Raw genomic sequence first — 12,627 nt, 5'->3', positions numbered from 1 at the left:
TCTAGCTTGGCCAGCTCTATAGGAGACCTGTCTGTGGAGTGCCTTTTAATGTTTAGATCTAGCAGTGATTAGAATACGCTAATGCCCGGTGGGTATATGTGTCATTTTTTAACAGCTGCTGAGCTTTCTCCCTGCTGCTCCAATTAACACATTCAGCGCACACTTGCCGGTGAGTGGGCTGTGTGTATGGATTAAACCACTTTGCTATTTATTCATCCGGCATATGCGATGCCAGAAACGGATCGACGTGTTTCCTCCTCTTACAACAAATGAAATCAAACGGGCTCCTGAGCCTGTGCCCAGGTAAATACGAGGGCAGCGTTTAACTGGCGGATGAAAACCTGCTTCGCCTTGAGATATGGTTCAGTCCATTGACTAACATCTCTCCCCGCCTCCCAGCCCCTCTTCAAATGATGGAGACACAGGACAGGGAGCTCTCAGTGCCGGGCTTACCCTCGCCGGCAGGCAGCTCTCTTCAACTTTGTCCTCTGCTCTTTAATAACCTCTTGAAATCCTGACTTTCTTCTTTCAACTCAATATTTTCCTCCTTTGTCTGTTTTCATGTTGAAATATTCCAGTCAGTAGGTTTGTTAAAGTCCAACACTGCCCCCCCCCCCCCCCCCTTTTTTTTTTCTAAAAGGGGAAACAATATGTGTCCTAGTCACAGCTGATGTAAGGGAGGGGTTTTTTAATGGTACCAGAGCGGCTGGTTGGAGGCTGCGGCGTTGCTCGGGTGCGTGCGGTTGATTCATGCTGGGACAGCTCTTTGTGAAGCTGAGGGCAAAGGGGGCTGCTGGCCGGTGCTGCTGAGGGAGGAGATGGAGCGCTTCTTGGGTTTTGTCAAGCAGATAAGAAGATCGAGAAGAAGAAAAGGCAAAAAGTACCGGCCGGAGGAGGATTACCACGAGGGCTACGAGGACGTCTACTATTATGCCTCAGAGCATTTTCGAAGTAAGTATTTTGCATAACCTCATTTTCCTTTGACTGTGATAAATGCTATACTTTTAAGATTCTAAAAAAAAACCCCAAACCTCAGAAATACAAACAGTGTTCCCTACTTGCTAGAATGTAAGCCTCATGCTGATATTAAAACGTCGGTTCCTGTTAGGGCTTTATCTGGCTGTGACTGCTGATGAACAACACAAAGCAGCTGAAGTGGCACGGCTGCTCTCAGAGTAAGCGGGGTCTGTCTGCAAACCCGGGTAGGATTTCAGGTGCAGTTAATTGAGTCTGACTGCTGGAAGCCCTTTGTTAAAATGTTTTGTGTTGAGAAGCGATAGGGCGGCGGTACCCCGTGTATAACGCCCTCGGAAATCTGCGTGGTGGCTGTTTTTAAAGCGCTGGAAAGGCAGCAGTCGCTCATTTCTAAGTTGGAGTTGATGATTAATGTTTGTTGTTGAGGGAGAGTCAGTCCTCTGAGCCTCCGCTGTGACCTGGTCTTTTCAGTAGGGAGGAACTCAAGTGGGCTGCTTCCTCGCTGCAGGTCCAGGACCGCTCGTGAGGGATTAAGTGGTGGGTTTTGTTTGCTCGTGCTCACGTGACAGTAGCAGCTCGCCCAAAACCAAAATAAAGCGCCTGCTCGTAAGTCCCTGTGTGAACTGTGCGCTGTCCCCTGCAGCTGCGTAGGGTTTGTCCTCTGTACCTGTTGGGCTTTGAAGCTGCTGATCTCCCTTGGGCATCTCCCAGAGGAGGGGATGTGCCCAGAGGTGCCTATGGGGATGGTGGTTTGGAAGCTACGCTCAGCCCCTGCCCGGGGTATTGTGCAGCGCTGTCAGGGTGAGGTGTTGGCAGGAGAACCAGTCATGCACAGAAATTACCTTTTAAAAGGTTTCTGCTGTTCCGACCGGTGATTTGGGAGCTTTGCAGTGAAGCTGCACCTTTTGTCAAGCAGCTGAAGTTTGATGCACTTTGTTTGTTGTTCTGTGCTGTCTGAGTAGCTGTCGGTATCTTTTTGCATCATTTGGCTTCGTTTCCATTTTGCTGAAATAAATTATAAGAACCTTACATTTGTTTTAAGACAAATCGGTGGATGTGATTGCTCTTTACAGCACCGGAGTACTGCTATCCTGTGGAAAATTAGGAAGCAGGAGATTTTTCTTCTTGATTTTTCTCCCAGTGCACCATGCTTGCCTGTCTCCAAAAGTAAACTAATGTAGAGTGTTTGGTTGTTTACTGGATTTCTTCTTAATGGAATCTTGATCTCTTTCCATTTTAAAGAAAATTCACTATGCTGATAATCTCATAATTCATCTGTGTTGTTGAGTTCTTCTAAAACAAGATGTGTTTTGGGGAGCAATACAGTTGTAACATTTAACATATTACCATAAAAACTTTGCACATGAACTAAAAATTTGAAATCTACTTAGCATTGAAAAATGTGAAAATGATACATGTAAGTGAAAGCATGTAACTTTTTCTTGCTTTAATATGTAAATCAAAGGAATGTGTCAAAGCAGTATGTCAAAATATTTCCCTAGCTGATTGTTGTTGTTGAAGGTTTTTTAAATAAGAAAGCAAAACCCCTCCAAAAACTGTCACATGTAATAAGGATTTCTTGAATGCTTATTAATAAATTATTAACTCTTGACTTAATGTAAGGCACTAAGATGGAGCCAAATGTCTAATAGAGTTTTCCTTTTGTTCTGCTTAGAAAATAAATGGTTAGTATGCACTTCATCCTGTGGAGGTCATAAGTATTTCAGACTGGATGAATACGTGTCAGATTTTAAAGTGGTGTTTACAACAGTGATCATAATACTCAGATGGAATGATCAAAACGGTGCACAGTCCTATGGATTTGCCTGCAGGAGGAGTTTGCAACTTCTTGCAACTACTTAAACTCAACATGTCATAGGAGATTCGAACCATGAGTCTTTAGAGAGATACCACATCAAACACAATTGCTCCTCGAGTGCTTCTTTTGTCACTGTTTCGGTTGGATAGGTGTGGTAGCTACTTAAAGCAATGCGCAAAATGTGAAAAGATGCTGCTGATGTGACTATAGATGCTTTCTTGAAATTGAATTTCGTGTAATGGGGACGATGAAATGTTTTGTGTTTAATTTAATTATGGTCTGGTGTTACGCTGTTTACAGTGCAAATTTAGAGTAATTGCAGAACCTTTAATAGCCATTCCTTCTGCATTTGTATGCTTAGAAGGATGCGTCCTTGAGAATAAGATCATATTTATTGGTATGATTTTCAGAATATCAGCGCTAACAAAATCAAAGAACCATTGTTCATTCAGCTGAATGGAGTTGGAAGATTTTTAGATCTAGTTTCTTCTCCCCGCATTGTTATCCGTCCCTTCTCTGTCGTCATTTATGAGTTATATATCTAATTAGCCAGTGCATTTGAAGATTGTCTGAGCGTATCTCTTTATGAGCTTGTTACTCTCACTTCCCCCCTGCCTCGTAGTATTGCTTAGTGTTGTATGGAGGCAGAATTCATGGAAAAATGTAGAAACTGCATTAGAACAGCCAAAGGATCAAACAGAAAGAAAACAAGGTTAAAAATAGTGTAGGCCTCTGGGGACCACAGGAAAAAGGTGACTTTAGTTTGTCCTCAGCCCAGCCATGCCTGGATATTGGGATATTGTAGCTCCTGCTGTTAGGTGTTCTGTCTTTACTATTCTGAAGCTTTGTCATTGAAGACCATGTTAGCTGTGACATTGGGACGCAGTTGGATGAAAGGAAGGTGCAGTAGTGCCTAAAGCTCTGTGTGTAAAAAAGAGACCCCAGGTCCTGAGTCAGACGTCTTTTTGCTTGGACTTTCATCCATTTGGGTTCAGTTAAATGGATATCCTCTTTTGACATGCAACATCAGCTCACTTACCTTTCTGGAGAGTCTCTTTCTGTGCTACGTAATGCTGGAATAACTAAAAGAATAATTTTGGTACACAAACACATATTGACTTGAGTAGGGTGGGCGTCATTTCAGTGAGACTTTGCAGTGTGAACATAATGGGTGATGAAGTTGCCGCCCAACCTACTCAGACAAGTTGGCGCTTATCGCATGGAACGCTTTAAAGAGTGTTATATTTATCTTGCACAGCGTTACAGCACTGCCATTTGAACCTGTTCCTTTTAATGAGGCTTTGCATGAAAAAGGCCCTTGGTATATTATTATCAAGACTGGTAGCAAACATCAGGAATGCTGTGTAGTAGAGCTGTTTGGAACAATCCCAAAAACAACATATGTCCTTTTGCTGAAGTCAGTGTTTTGCCAAGGCCTTTGAGTTTCAGCCTCGTCTTGAGCAGGAAGGTATTTTTGGGATCCAGCCTGATTTGGTCACCTCTGACCAAAACAAACACAAAACCCCTCCTTCCCCCACCCCAATCTGATTTCAGCGCTAAGTCTTATTTTGCAAAACACTTGGAAGGGTTCATGTTTGTTCCAGCGGATTTTGGAACCTCGCGGGCGGGGCGAAACATTGTCACTATCTGCCCATGCAGGTCCAGAGAGCATTGTTGTGAATGCTCACTGTCTTATTTATGTTACTTCTGGTTTCTGTCATCCATCTCTTCCTCAAATAGACTCTGTTTCCATTGGTGGTTCTTCTTCTGTTGTTCCTCCCGACATTATGTCAGCAGCATAGTCCATTGGCGTATAGGTTTTATTTTCTGTGTTGGTGCAATGAAAATACTAAACAATGATCCCCAAAAAACAATGTTTAAAGAATTCTACTAGTAAACTCCCACTAACATGAAAGGTCCCATTTTTTTTAGCCCTGACCTTAAAATGTTCCATTTAGTCACTCAAGAGTCCCACGAATAATTTTCTTCTATCCTTTGTCAAGGCCTAGTATATGTTGTTTGAAGTATTGATATTTTAGACAAAGTAGTCTGCCATGGTGTACCTGCAGTAAAGTCATGTATTGTTCTTCTCTGTGGTACCCTTTATTAATTCTTCCACAGTTCTTGTGTGAGAATCACCTAATTCCTCAGTTTTAGGACATTGATGTCTTTGAATTTGCCTCCAAAACACGTGTGATCTTTCCCTTCTTTCTGTTTATTGTCCCAACTCTCCCCCTGTGTTATCGTTGGAAAGTGAAGGTAAGGCATTTGACTCCTAGCCTAGCAAGTTAGGCAAAAAGGAAGAACTGAAAGTTTTAAATAACTCGAAGTTGAAGGTGTCTTCTTTGTTGACTAAAACATGGGAATAATTAGTTAAAATGAATATTGGATGTATGATAACACTATTTGGGGTGATGTCAACACAAAAACTCTGCTTGTGCATTATTCTCCAACATGACTCAATGTTATGGTGCAGAAACTTCCTCAGCTGCCAAAATCTTGCTAACAAACATCTTTACATTTCATAACCTGGCTTGCTTTAAAGCTGTATTAAATATTGATAGAAGAAACTTGCTACTGAAATAGCACTAAGACAAAACACCGAGGGAAGTGATATGCCTATAGCTTCTAAATGCTATGGTCAGCATTGTACTTGTCAAGATCTCTTCCATTTTGCAAATTAATACAAATAGTTCTTATTTGCTGCAGTCTCATAGATTGGATTGAGGTTGTAAAAGAGTTAATGGTTTTATGAGTAATGTGGTGACAAGGGCATTGAATATTTCTAGCTCAGGTTGCAGAGATGTTAATTGATCTTAAGGGTGAGGAATGCCAGACAACCGCTTTTCATTTTACAAAGAGCATGTGTTGCTAGCCTGCAGTTTAATTGGATGTGTGTGTGTGTGGAGGGGGAGTTGGTGTTTCTCCTTCCATCTCAGATCTCAGCTTTCATCGAAACTTTCATTGAAACCAACTGTAACACATTTTTGCAGGCTACAAGAAAAAAAGCTTGGTAACCTGAACAGAGAATATGGCAGGCCTTGAAAACACAATGAAAATAATCTTTTTTTAAATAACTAAAATTTATTAAAACTTCTTATTTCCTTCTGCATAATAACTGTTTCATGATTGTTGGACCCTGAGATTTTCATTAATGTATTATAGCTCCTCAGCATTTGTCTGTTTTCCCTAAGTCACTTTTTTCCTGAGGTCTGGATAACCCCAAAACCATGAGTTCAACAGGAACGGGATGCGATGCCCATGTCCAGAGAGACTCTGTCATCACAGGGCCACCGTCCAGTATCAGTTTGCAAGCCAGGCATGTTGGTAAAGGCGGCAACTGTATTTGAGCTCTACTGCTGAGACAGACAGTATCAACTTTCCCATTCAGAGATTTCTGACTGAAACAGCAGTGGTAGCAAGTGACTGTTTTCTCTGCATCCACTTTCAGGCTAAATGTTGCCCTGTGCAGATGCCAATTACAATGTTTTCCATTTTAGATAAAATTCGGGCACTCGTTAGAAAAAGGTGGTGTACCCTCATGCTGTTTCTGTTGCTTTTTCATCTTATAGAATCATAGAATCATAGAATGGTTAGGGCTGGAAGGGACCTTCAAAGGTCATCTAGTCCAACCCCCCTGCAAGGAACAGGGACATCTCCAACTAGATCAGGTTGCTCAGGGCCTCGTCCAACCTGGCCTTGAACGTCTCCAGGGATGGAGCATCCACCACCTCTCTGGGCAACCTATTCCAGTGTTCTACAACTCTCATGGTAAAAAATTTTTTCCTAATATCCAACCTGAATCTACCTCCCTCTATTTTAAAACCATTACCCCTTGTCCTATCACAACAGGCCCTCCTGAATAGCCTCTCCCCATCTCTCCTGTAGGCCCCCTTGAGGTACTGGAAGACCGCTATAAGGTCACCCCGGAGCCTCCTCTTCTCCAGGCTGAACAGCCCCAACTCTTTCAGCCTGTCTTCATAGGAAAGGTGCTCCAGCCCTCTTATCATCTTCGTGGCTCTCCTCTGGACCCTCTCCAACTGGTCCATGTCCTTCTTATGTTGGGGACTCCAGAACTGGACGCAGTACTCCAGGTGAGGTCTCACGAGGGCAGAGTAGAGGGCATCTTCATGTGTGTTAGATTCTGGAGTTTTTAAACAGTTGGTCATTGCATCAAGTGCAGTTTTATATTTCGTGATGACCATCATCTTGCAAAGGGTCGCTTGACTTCTAATGAACTATGTGTGTGATGTAGATCCCGTTTATCTACCATCTTGTCCGTTGTGGTAACTAGTGAGTGTATCCTTTCTAGAAGAACCCAAGAGGCAGAGAAGAATTACATATTATTCTCATTTTACAGACAGCAAGCTAGTAGGAATGGGTTATAAAAAAGAGAATGTTAGCAGCTATTGAGCATCCCATGAAATTATTTAGGTCTTTCAAGCCTGTAAGAAATACACATATATTAAAATCTTATTTTACTCCTGTCCTCTTTGATATTAGTTAAAAGCCTGTAAGTCTTGGCATGGGACTCGTGTTTGTAGAAGCTTAAGCTGTTTGTATAGTGGCTTTATGTTGTTTATATAAATTCGAAGGTAATGAAATTGGTGGGGTTACATTTGCAGTAGTGTGATACCCAGTTGCAGGGTCTTTCACTGCAGCAGTTGAAGCTGGGGGATTCCCTGCAGGACTGGAGCCATGCATTTCTTCTAGCCAGGCACGTATGTGCTGGTTTTGGTGAAATATTTTCATTATCCAAGAAGCAGGCCACAGAAATGTCACTTTTTTTTTTTTTTTTTTCCTAAAGCATTGGTGGAACAGCCAGTTTAAGTTTGTTAGCAACAGGATTACTTTTTAAAATGACCCTTTGTGGCTCTTCTGCAAATGGCCCTTAGACTCCTGAGGCAGTGCAGAGCATGGATGGTAAAACATTGCTTTAGATTCACTTGAGGAAAAACAGCTTATTTATTTTAAGTCACTGAAATAATGAGACCTGAGTTACGTAATTCTTTGCATGAAATGTCAACACTTCTCCCTGCTAGCAATTATGAGTGTACAATTTCTGTGCTACTTTTCTTTCATTTACTTTCTGGTCCTATTCTTTACTGATTTATTACAGTAAAGATCTTGATTTTCCCTGCTCAGAGTTATCAATCTTCCTCCTTTTATAGTGGCTGCTCATATGAAGTAGTACCTCCAGTCTTTTTGAGAATTGGGCACCTTTTATATTTTAGTATGTCTACAATATATGACAGTCAGGTTCAAACAATGAAATTTAGAGAGACTTGGACTTCCTACTTCCTGAAATTATGTTTAAGTACATGTTTTTCATCATGACTTTGTCAGTTTACATCATGAACACGTAGTAATGTGATTATTTTTTCTCGTTGGGTATTGTGAAGTGAATGAACCATCAGGTTTTATGAACAAAGATTAGAGAGAGAGGTAAAAGCAACTACGGAGGTGTCAGTCATAATATTGGCCTTCAGTTCCATTGGAAAACTTAAAGCAATTAGTGGAACAAAAAAGGAAACAACAATATAAGCTCCTTGCTGATGAGATTATAAACATTTATTGAATGATTGCTGTGTTTTTTCAGTAGGGCATGCCAGCAGCTATAATTAGTCATCAGCATGAATATAAACACCTGCTTACCGTAGATAGTATTCGTATAAAGCAAATTTGGTAGTCCTCATTGAATGTGCAGAAATTACTAGCCAACTTTGTTTAATGTTTTTCAGCAGAAAAGAGCAGGGGGTAGTGCTGTGGCTGGGCGCAGGAGTCTGTGATGATCAGACTGCTGATGACTCCAGCACCCAAACACTACTGATTATTTTCAGAGTATTTTCTAGTTTCCCTCTGAAACCGGGGAAATTAGAGAGAAATCAGTATGCAAGACTCTTGCAGTTCTGAGGACACATACTGCAAATTTAAAAGGCAGTAGAACTAAGGGTGGCTGTAGAACCTTAACTTGGCCTCTCTTTAATAAGCCTTTAATGAAGGAGTAGCTGCTCGTTTTTCTGCGGCGCTTGTGGTGGGTTCACTGTACAGAGGAGGCTGCGCAGCGTTGTACCTGCCTTCCCACCACCCTTCCCGCTGGGGCTTGTCCCTCGCTTCCCTGACATGAGAGCTTGAATTTACAGACGTTGCACAAGTTGCTGTAGCATGCCAAGGGAAGTATGGTTTGTATATATAAAAATTTATATAAGCCTAACTACTCTGAAAATTTAGCCTTAAGGCATCTCGGGCTGCAACCTTTAAATTGTTGCATACCTTTGATGATAATCTCTCTGTGCTCTAGTTCTCCACCTGTGAAATGAGGTTAATGGTATCTCTCCTTCACTGGTATGCTGTGAAAGTAAATTAGTGTTTGCCAAGCTCTCAAACGCTACAGTGCTGAGCACCATGGAAGAGCTCAGGAAGAAATTAATGTCTGCCCGGAGAGAAGGGCTTGAATAGCGTGTGAGAACTAAGGCATGGAATTACACTTCGAGCAATGAGGGGAAAACAAGGTCTTGAATAATTTTTCAAGTAGTTAAAATCATTTATTTTGGGCATTAAATGAGACAAGGTCTCATGAAAAAGGTAGATCAGGTAATTAAAGATTGTGTTATAATGCATATGCAAAAGGAGGCCAGATTGAGGCTTGCTAGGAATTCTTAAATCTGGCACTTGCAGCTTGCTTTTTTAATGATTTATATGTGTGAATTTTGGGGAGTGGCCCTAGGATTTGATCACACAGGTAGCACTTCAGTGCATTTTTTAGTACAGTCCCAATGCTGACCCTGGGAGCACCACGGGCAGCTGTGGAACTGAGGAGGAAGGAATTGGGTTTATTTTACTGCTATCCCTGGGCACTTTGAACAGGGGATGAGAGACATTCGAGGAGAACTATCCCTGGAAAGGTGGCCAAGGGAAGAGCCCAACTGAACAGGAGCAGCAGAGTGCTAGAGGTGTGGAGAACCTTGCTGCTCTGCTCCTCCAGCCCTACTGAAGGAAAGCAAGGAACGAACCCTTCGGATTTGCCCAACCTGTTCTGTACTTGCTAAATAAGAGTACTCTGGAACTCCTACGTAAGGCAAACGGACACCACATCTTCCATATAAAGCTGACATTGGAGATAAGCCATCAGAGATGGTTTTCCAGGTGTCAGAATCAGGCTTGTAGATGTAGTCCTGGTGCTTGTAAGACCTGTGTGTATGTGCTTGAGTGTGGAGTTGAGGAGGACAAAGAAGATGTAAGGGAAGATATTTATGGGACAGTGAGAAATTTCTTTGGAGACACTCAGAACTTTACCGGGCAAGGCTGTTAACACCCTGATCAACCTATTTAAGTTAGATCCAACTTCAAAGCTGTTGCTGCTCTGAGCAGAGGACTTAGGCCAGAGGACTTCCAGAGAACCCTTCCAACCTCAAATATTCTATGATTTGACAAAAAGGAACTTTGGTTGGAGAAGAAAAAAGGACTGTGGAAGGCCGAAAGTGGAAGAGATTAAAGACAGCTCTGGAGGAGATACTGTTTGAATGAAACCATGAAAAAGAAAGTGAAACCAAAAGCACACAGATACCATGTGAAGTATTAACTCGGTAAACTGCATTTTCAAATTTGTTCGCAAATGCTCCCTTTGGTTATGTGCAGCATATGTGGCTGCTAAGATCTATGTTATTTTGATAAAACTGTCCCTCTCCCAGAGGGGGAAATTCCTCTCTCAACAGTATATCTTGTTGCTATTCCGTCAGCTGGTAGCATCTCTATTTAAAAAAAAAAAAAAAAATCACAATGTATTACAAATAAATGCAATATAAAAAAATGAATGGTACACAAATAAATATTTTAAATGCAGAGCGATATTAGCTTTTCACCCTTGCTTTCTGCAGGTTAGTGTAGAAAATATTTTAAAGCCCTGACGACCTGGTACCTGCGCCCCATTTGTAGGAGCCCAGTTGAAGTTGTGTGGTCAACAAGAGATGAGTCATGGCAGGAGCTGCAGGCTGCCGTGCAAACTGTGTTAGCACTGAATGCTTGGAAATCAAAAGGGATGTTTGCCACTCTGTCTGATAGGGATGTTGGATCTGACAGCATAGTTTAGGGGAAATGAGAAGATGTCTGTGAAGGAAAGTTGGGAGAGAGCCTGGATCTCTGGCAGCGCACTGCCAGCAGCAGCAGCAGCACTCAGGTCAGTTGTCAGTAAATCTAAATACGTCCAGTGGCATTTACAATTCGGAAAGCAGGAACGCAGATTTTTCTGTTGAGTGGTGGTAGAATTTCACATGACTTGTCGTGAAAATGCTACGTTCCCTTTCATTGCTAGGAGGAGATGGGAGTGACTTCTGAAATGGAGAGACCAGTGGTTGTAACTGCCCATCAATAATTAAATGGAGTGCAGCAAGACGATGGATCTGCATGCCTCTCTGCAGTCCCTGTGAATTTAGTGACGCTTTGGTGGTCTCTGAAATGCTCTCTCTGTAACTTGACCCACATTTCACTTGGGCTTCCCAGAAGATTTCCAGAGGAGTTACGCACGTGTTCCCAGCACTTCTAAATCTGTTCCCATTCACTTGTGCCATACTCTGCCTGGAAAAAAGAAAGACGCTTTCTCAATCTTAGGGCATTAATGATTTGCTTACATTTTTCTTGGTATACTCTAAACATAATTGCAAAAACAGAGATACATTTAGGAATGTGGTAGGTTTTGATAACATTCCTCTGCTCTCCCAGTCGTCCTGCATATCTTTGCTGACTTATCCAGGGAGGGAGTACCCAACCCTGCGCCACAGGAGAGCAAGGAGGGAGAAGTTTGTCTGCTGAAAAGAGTACGGCCATCCCTTTAAAATACCTCCGCTCCTGAGCGTATCACAAGGGATGGAGAAAGCACTGAACATTATCATTTTGTAACTGGTACTGGATTAGTGTGCTGTATTCAGTGTTTGTCATTTGTTCTCAGATGGGTAGAGAACGATACATCTTTCTAGTTTTTCTTTGGTGTTTTTTTTTAATTGTTGTTTTTTGGGTTTTGTTTGTTTGTTTTATTTTTTAAAATACTTCTCTGAACTCAGTCTCTTACAGCAAATCTGAATGGCTGTGGATTTTGTAGGGCGGATTGTGTCATGCAAATTGTTTCCAGAGACTGAGCAAAACTGTCGAAGGCCATTCTAGTTACAGCCCGGAGTTGGTGGTTCTTTGTACTGTACGGATAATTGGGCTTTTTACAGCCACATGTCTATTCACAATAGGTTGTTTTCTTCATCGTAGATAACAACAGAAGTTTATGAGCTGTTGATTTAACAGTCTTATGAAAATGCAGTGCCGGTGGCATAGTTTTTCAGGGGTTACATCAATGTGAATAGAAAAGAAGGCCAAGGTAACGCACTGCTCTGTTGCATGAAAATAACTTCAATATATGGAAAATGCTCAAACTCTGTATCTTTCTAACAATACTTCATTAAGACAATTTATAAAATTCTGTGGAAGTAATTGCTTGGAACTAATTCTTACATAGCTTCAATATGTTGATCTTTCATGCACCAGTAAATTGTCAAGTGGATTTGCAGGTAAGGAAAAGTAGTTTTGGTTAGTAATCTCTTAGTTTGTGATAAAATGTCCTCTCAGGCTTGATGACTTGGTAAGTGTATCTTAGATGATTAATTAATGGATGATAAGTAGCAGCACCTTTATGGCTTCAGATATATGTAAACTACCACTAACAGATATGGGTACATGTACAAAGAAGGAGAAAAATTTAACTTGGTTTTGATTAACCTGCAGAAGGTAATTAATAAACACCCGTGATCACTTCTGTTCATTTTAACGGCTTCTCTAAACAGTTAAAATTG

At 41.6% G+C, this 12,627-nt stretch overlaps 1 protein-coding gene across 1 annotated transcript in view; it reads left to right on the top strand.

Moving 5' to 3' along the window:
* Positions 1-818: 818 nt before the first annotated feature.
* GRIP1 (glutamate receptor interacting protein 1) overlaps positions 819-12,627 on the top strand; it is a 234,943-nt gene continuing 223,134 nt past the window's right edge. The window contains 1 exon segment of the mRNA XM_086609897.1: positions 819-951. Coding sequence (XP_086466023.1) covers positions 819-951 — 133 coding nt within the window.

The sequence above is a fragment of the Tauraco erythrolophus genome, chromosome 4 (assembly GCF_009769465.1).
Source record: "Tauraco erythrolophus isolate bTauEry1 chromosome 4, bTauEry1.pri, whole genome shotgun sequence".
In the NCBI taxonomy this organism is placed as follows: domain Eukaryota; kingdom Metazoa; phylum Chordata; class Aves; order Musophagiformes; family Musophagidae; genus Tauraco; species Tauraco erythrolophus.
The sequence above is the reverse complement of the archived record's forward strand: the minus strand, read 5'-3'. Positions and strand labels throughout refer to the sequence as shown.